General features: G+C 51.0%; 1 protein-coding gene across 1 annotated transcript; it reads right to left on the reverse strand.

Annotated features, from left to right (window-relative positions):
* Positions 1–230: 230 nt before the first annotated feature.
* Positions 231–7,210, reverse strand: LOC141728089 (leucine-rich repeat-containing protein 14-like). Its single transcript, XM_074534410.1, has 3 exons — positions 6,780–7,210; positions 5,278–5,908; positions 231–1,626 (listed from the first exon to the last, which is right to left on the reverse strand). Exons 1-3 carry the CDS (start codon positions 7,078–7,080, stop codon positions 1,065–1,067), a joined length of 1,494 nt encoding a protein of 497 aa, XP_074390511.1. The 5' UTR covers positions 7,081–7,210; the 3' UTR covers positions 231–1,064.
* Positions 7,211–7,586: the final 376 nt, after the last annotated feature.

Raw genomic sequence — 7,586 nt, forward strand, 5'->3', positions numbered from 1 at the left:
TTTGGGGTGAAGGATTTGGATTTTGGGGTGAAGCATTTGGGCTTTGGGATGCAGGATTTTGAGTTTGGGGTGACGGATCAGAAATTTGGGGTGAAGGATTTGGATTTTGGGATGAAATTTGGGGTGAAGGATTTGGAATTTTGGGGTGAAGGATTTGGATTTTGAGATGAAGGGTTCGGAATTTGGGGTGAAGGATTTGGATTTTGGGATGAATTTGGGGGGGAAAGGATTTGGATTTTGGGATGAAGGATTTGGTTTTTGGGATGAATTTTGTGGGTGCAGGATTTGGATTTTGGGGAGCAGGATTTGGATTTTGGGGTGAAGGATTTGGAATTTGGGATGAATTTTGGGATGAAGGATTTGGAATTCGGGATGAATTTTGGGGTGAATTTTGGGATGAAGGATTTGGATTTTGGGGTGAATTTTGGGATGAAGGATTTGGAATTCGGGATGAATTTTGGGGTGAATTTTGGGGTGAAGGATTTGGATTTTGGGGCGAAGGATTTGGGCTTTGGGATGCAGGATTTTGAGTTTGGGGTGACGGATCTGGAATTTGGGGTGAAGGATTTGGTTTTGGGGATGAATTTTGTGGGTGCAGGATTTGGATTTTGGGGCGAAGGATTTGGAATTTGGGGTGAAGGATTTGGAATTTGGGGTGAAGAATTTGGATTTTGGGGTGAAGGGTTTGGGTTTTCGGATGAATTTTGCGGTGAAGGATTTGGGCTTTGGGGTGAAGGATTTGGGCTTTGGGATGAATTTTGGGGCAAAGGATTTGGATTTTGGGATGAATTTTGGGTTGAAGGATTTGGATTTTGGGGTGAAGCATTTGGGCTTTGGCATGCAGGTTTTTGAGTTTGGGGTGACGGATCTGGAATTTGGGGTGAAGGATTTGGTTTTGGGGATGAATTTTGTGGGTGCAGGATTTGGATTTTGGGGCGAAGGATTTGGAATTTGGGGTGAAGGATTTGGATTTTGGGATGAAGGGTTTGGAGTTTGGGATGAAGGATTTGGGAATTTTGGGATGCAGGATTTGCATTTTGGGGCGCAGCACCTTTTCCCCCCCATCACAACGAGAAGAAGTCGAGCCCTCCGTGCCCGCGGGGGTTGGAGCTCCACACGAGGTCGCTCCGCCCGGAGCTCTCCAACACCCGCATGAACTCCACCTGCACCTCCGCCAGCAGCTCCTCATCCACCGCATCCCCCAAATCTCCGTCAGAGCGCGGCGGCCCCGGCTTGTAGCAATCCACGGGGCAGGGATAGACCACCAGGCGCAGCTCGCGCAGCTCCAGGGTTCTGTGGAGCAGATCCCTGAGCGCGGCCGTGGACAGGGAGTTGCCGTAGAGTCCCAGGAAGCGCAGGCGGGAGCAGTGGCGCAGCGTCGGCAGCAGCGCGTCCAGGTGGGAGTCGGCCACGCGGCATTCCCTGAGATCCAGGTGCAGCAGCGAGGCCGAGGTCTCCTCCAGGAGCAGCCGCAGCGGCTCCAGCAGGCCCTGGGAGAAGTCGTGGCCGCTCAGGTCCAGGCGCTTGAGGGCCGGCGCGTGGAAGCTCTGGGAGAGGAAGGCGAGGTCGGCGGGAGCGAGGGAGCAGAAGGCCAATTCCAAGCTTTCCAGCGGCGCCTGGAGGTCGCTGCGGGCAGGGAAAAGGGACAGGTCAGGGTTGGGTGGGATTCGGGAGGAATGAGAGCTGGGAGTGCATCCGTGCGATCGTGGGATTGTGGGCTGGGTGTGGTTGGGAAGGAGCTCCAAGACCATCAAGGTCAAGGTTTGAGAGTCATGGAATTGTGGGATCATGGGGTCATGGAGTTATGGAATGCCTGAGGTTGGGAAAGGTCTCCAAGAACATCAAGTCTGAGCTCTGAAAATCCCGGGATTTTGGAGCTATGGGGTCATGGAGTTATGGAATGATGAAGGTTGGGAAGGAGCTCCAAGAACATCAAGTTGAAGGATTGGGAATCGTGGAGTTATGGGATCATGGATCCATGGAATTGTGGAATGGCAGAGGTTGGGGCAGAACTTCAAGAACATCGAGTTTGAGCTCTGAAAATCCTGGGATTTTGGAGTTATGGGGTCATGGAACCATGGAATTACTCAGGTCAGGAAAGGTCTCCAAGACCATCAAGTTCAAGGTTTGAGAATCATGGAGTTATGGGATCAGGGAGCCATGGAATTGTGGAATGGCAGAGGTTGGGAGAAGTCTCCAAGAAAACCAAGTTTGACCTCTGAAAATCCTGGGATTTTGGAATGATGGGGTCATGGAATCATGGAATTACTCAGGTCAGGAAAGGTCTCCAAGACCATCAAGTTCAAGGTTTGAGAATCATGGAGTTATGGGATCACAAAGCCATGGAATTGTGGAATGGCAGAGGTTGGGAGAAGTCTCCAAGAAAACCAAGTTTGACCTCTGAAAATCCTGGGATTTTGGAATGATGGGGTCATGGAATCATGGAATTACTCAGGTCAGGAAAGGTCTCAAACACCATCAAGGTCAAGGTTTGGGAATCATGGAGTTATGGGATGTGGGATCATGGAGTTCTGGGGTCTTGGGATCTGGGGCCACAATCCATGGAATTGTGGAATGTGGGACCATGGAATGCTGGGATGGATCCCAGGGCTCTGGAGCCGTGCAGAGACTCTGTGGGAGAGGAAGGCGAGGTCGGCGGGAGCGAGGGAGCAGAAGGCCAATTCCAAGCTTTCCAGCAGCGCCTGGAGGTCGCTGCGGGCAGGGAAAAGGGACAGGTCAGGGTTGGGTGGGAACACGCGGGGAAAGAGCTCCAGGAACATCGAGTGTGAGCTCTGAAAATCCCGGGATTTTGGAATGATGGAGTGATGGGATCATGGAATGACTGAGTTTAGGAAAGGTCTCCAAGAACATCGAGTGTGAGCTCTGAAAATCCCGGGATTTTGGAATGATGGGGTCATGGAGTTATGGAATGGCTGTGGTTGGGAAAGGTCTCCAAGAACATCGAGTTTGAGCTCTGAAATCCTGGGATTTTGGAATGATGGGGTCATGGAATCATGGAATTACTCAGGTCAGGAAAGGTCTCCAACACCATCAAGGTCAAGGTTTGGGAATCATGGAGTTATGGGATCAGGGAGCCATGGAACTGTGGAATGACTGAAGTTGGGAAAGAGCTCCAAGAACATCCAGTTTGACCCCTGGAAATCCTGGGATTTTGAGGTCACTGAATTATGGAATGACTCAGGTTGGGAAATGTCTCTGAGACCATCAGGTTTGACATTTGAGGATCACGGGAGCATGGAGTTATGGAATTATGGATCCATGAGATTGTGGGGTCATGGAATTATGGAATGGCTGAAGTTGGGAAGGATCTCCAAGAACGTCAGGTTTTACCTTTGAGAATCATGGAATTGTGGGGTCATGGAACTGTGGGGTTATGGGGTGTTGGGATCATGGAGCCATGAAATTACGGGATCATGGAGTTATGAGGTCATGGAGCCATTGTCTGACATCATCAAATCCAACCTTTGGGAATCCTGGAATCAAGGAATTATGGGATCACGGAGTTATGGAGTCATGGACTATTGGGATAACGGGATCATGGGAACCTGGGATCGTTAAGGTTGGAAAAGATCCTCAAGACCATCGAGCCCAAACCTCGGGAATCTTGGAATCGCCGAATTCTGGGATCATGGAATTATGGGATGATGGAATCTTTGAGTTGTCAACTATTGGGACAACGGAACCATGGGATTATGGGAACATTGGGATAATGAATTCCTGAAATCAATGGATCATCCAGGTTGGAAAAGATGCTCAAGACCATCGAGCCCAACCTTAGGGAATCTTAGAATTAAGGAATGATGGAATCTTGAATTTATGGGAGAATGGAGTCATAAACTGTTGGGATAACAGAACTATGGGAACCTGGGATCATTAAGGTTGGAAAAGATCTCCAAAACCATTGAGCACAAACCTTGGGAATCTTGGAATCGGGGAATTCTGGGATCATGGAATTATGGGATGATGGAATCTTTGAGTTGTCAACTATTGGGACAACAGGATAATGGAATCGTGGGAACATTGGGATAATGAAATCCTGGAGCCGTGGGATCACTCAGGTTGGGAAAGTCCATCGAGCCTGACCTTTGAGACTGCTGGAATTCTGGGATCATGGAATTCTGGGGTAATACAATGGCTGAGTCATGAATTATTGGGATAACAGAACCACGGGATCTTGTGAATGTTGGGATAATAAAATCCGGGAATCATGGGGCTGCTGAGATTGGAAAAGACTTCCAAGATTGTCAGGTTAGGACTTTGAGAATCCTGGAATCATGGAATTCTGGGATCATGGAATTCTGGGATCATGGAATCACTGAGTCACGAACTATTGGGATAACAGAATCATGGGAATGTTGGGATAATGAAATCATGGAATCAAGGGATCATTAAGATTGGAGAAGACCTCCAAGACCATCGAGCCCAACCTTTGGGAATCTTGGAATGGCAGAATTATGGTATCACGGCATTATGGGATAATGGAATCTTTGAGTGATAAACTATTGGGATGATGGGATCATGGGAATGTTGGGATAATGAAATCCTGGAATTATGGGATCACTTAAGTTGGAAAAAATCTCCAAGATCATCAAGTTCAGCCTTTGAGAATCTTGGAATCACAAAAGTTTGGGATCATGGAATTCTGGGATCATGGAATCACTGAGTCGTGAACTATTGTGACAATGGAATCGTGGAATCATGGGAACAAAGAGATCATGAATTTCTGGAATCAAGGGATCATTAAGATTGGAGAAGACCTCCAAGACCCTCGAGCCCAACCTTTGGGAATCTTGGAATCATGGAATTATGGGATAATGGAATCGTTGAGTGATAATCTATTGGTATGAGGGAATGGTGGGATCATGGAAATATCGGGATAATGAAATCCTGGAATGATGGGATCACTAAGATTGGAGAAGACCTCCAAGATCATCAAGTTCAGCCTTTGAGAATCTTGGAATCACAGAATTTTGGGATCATGGAATCACTGAGTCACGAACTATCGGGATAACAGAATCATGGGAACATTGGGATAATGAAATCATGGAAGCAAGGGATCATCAAGATTGGAGAAGACCTCCAAGACCATGGAGACCAACCTTTGGGAATCCTGGAACCAAGGAATTCTGGGATCTTGGAATGATGGGACAATGGGATCACTGAGTGATGAATTATCCAAATAACGGAATCACGGGAACGTCGGGACAATGAAATCCCGGGAAAGACCCCCGAGCCCCCCAACCCTCGGGAGCTCACCAGAGGATCTGGCGCAGGTTCCCGGAGAGCCGGGAGGATCCCAGGTTGAGCTCGCGCAGGCTGGGCAGCATTCCCAGCTGCCCGGCCAGGCGCCGGATGCCGATGGCGGATTCGGGCGTGGGGCGCCGCACGTCCACGTTGCTGTACTGGAGCTTGAGGCTGCGCAGCTCCGGGAAGCGCGCGAGGTGCGGCAGGATCACCGAGAGCCCGCTCAATCCCAGATTGTTGAACCTCACATCCACCCTGCGCAGGAAGGACGGGTCCAGGGAGCGCAGCAAGGCCACGATGGCCGACGCCGAGAGCTGCTCGGCTCGGAGCTCGCGGCACTTGAGGCGCAGCAGGCCGGCGGCCCCGGGCTGCAGCGCGTCGCGCAGGACCCCGTAGGACGCCTCGTTGACGAACAGGTCGGCGTGGACGTCGACGCCCGGGGGCTGCGGAGCGGCCGCGGCCGTGGCGGCGCCCGAGCGGCCTTTGTGCCGCCTGGATCCGCGCCGCTGGAATTCCCGCTGGTGCTTGGACACCTCCATGCAAGCCTTGGCCAAAGTCACCGTGCCCGACCACCCGCTCATCCAGGCCAGAGCGCGGCCGGACGCCGAATCCAGGAGGCCGGTGATGTCCAGAACGCGCAGGCTGGGGAAATGGGGAGGAATCATGGGAAATGGGAGGAAACATCAAAAAAGGGGAGGAAAAGAAAGCATCCAAAATGGGAAGGAACCATCAAAAATGGGAGGAACCATCAAAAATGGGAAGGGGAAGGAACCATCAAAACCAGGAAGGAACCATGAAAAATGGGAGGGAACCATCAGAAATAGGAGGGAACCATGAAAAATGGGAAGGAAACCATCAAAAATCAGAAAGAGCCATCAAAAATGGGAAGGAACCATCAAAACCCAGATGGAACCACGAAGGAAGGAACCATCTAAAAAGGGAAGAAACGATCAAAAATGGGAGGAAACCATCAAAACCAAGAAGATACCATCAAAAATGGGAAGGGAACATCAAACATGGCAATAAACCATCAAAAACAAGAAGGAAACCATCACAACCTTGGAGGAACCACCAAAACCAATGAAGGAACCTCAGGAACGGAGGAGGATCTGAGGGATCCCCAGAACCCACCTGGCGTCGTGGCCGGGCTCCTCCAGCTGCCGCCACAGCTGCGCCACCACGGAAACAAACCATCAAAACCAGGAAGTAACCAACAGGGATGGAACATCAAAAATGGGAAGGAACCATCAAAACCAGGAACCATCAAAACCAGGAACCATCAAAACCAGAAGGAAACCATCACAACCTTGGAGGAACCACCAAAACCAATGGAGGAACCTCAGGAGTGGAGGAGGTGCCCCCATCCCGACGTTCCTGGAACCATCAAGGATGGAACCATCAAAACCAGGAACCATCAAAAACAAGAAGGAAACCATCACAACCTTGGAGGAACCACCAAAACCAATGGAGGAACCTCAGGAACGGAGGAGGTGCCCCCATCCCGACGTTGCCCAGAACCCACCTGGCGTCGTGGCCGGGCTCCTCCAGCTGCCGCCGCAGCTGGTCCACCACGGCCAGGATGACGGCCTGGACGCAGAGCATGCAGGGATGGTCCCGCAGCAGCTCCCGGCGCCCCACCAGCTGCTGGAAGTTGAGCACCGGGAACGGCCACGCGGCCACCAGCTCGCACAGCACCATGGGCCGCCCGTCCAGGAACGCTGCTTGGAACAGGACGGGCTGGAGATTGGCGGGAAGGGCGGGAAGAGGGCTGTGGGCGACGACGCGGCGGGCACAGAGGAAGAGGAGGGAATCCATTGGGGGGGCTGTGTGGGGAACAAAGAATTGCAGAGAAACCACAAATGTGAGGATATCATGAAGGAAAACTTGGATTTGGGGGGCTTGTGGGGATTTGGGGACCCTTTGGGCGATGGAGAAACCCCAAATGTGAGAAAATCCCAAAGAAAAGCCAGGGACAAGATGGCGGTGGTTGTGAGGGGATCCTGAGCACATCTCATGGGGGCTGTGGGGATTTGGGGATCAAAGAATTTTAGGGAAACTCCAAATGTGAGGATAACCTAAGGAAAAGCCAGGATTTGAGGGGATTGTGGGGACTTGAGGACCAAAGAATTCCACAGAAACCCCAAATGCGAGGAGATGCCAAAGAAAAGCCAGGACAAGATGGCGGCGGTTGTGAGGGGACTCCCAGCGTGTCTCTGGGGGGACTTTGGGGATTTGGGGATCAAAGAATTCCAAGGAAACCCCAAATGTGAGGATATCATGAAGGAAAACTTGGATTTGGGGGGCTTGTGGGGATTTGGGGA

The sequence above is a fragment of the Zonotrichia albicollis genome, unplaced genomic scaffold (assembly GCF_047830755.1).
Source record: "Zonotrichia albicollis isolate bZonAlb1 unplaced genomic scaffold, bZonAlb1.hap1 Scaffold_83, whole genome shotgun sequence".
NCBI lineage: Eukaryota > Metazoa > Chordata > Aves > Passeriformes > Passerellidae > Zonotrichia > Zonotrichia albicollis.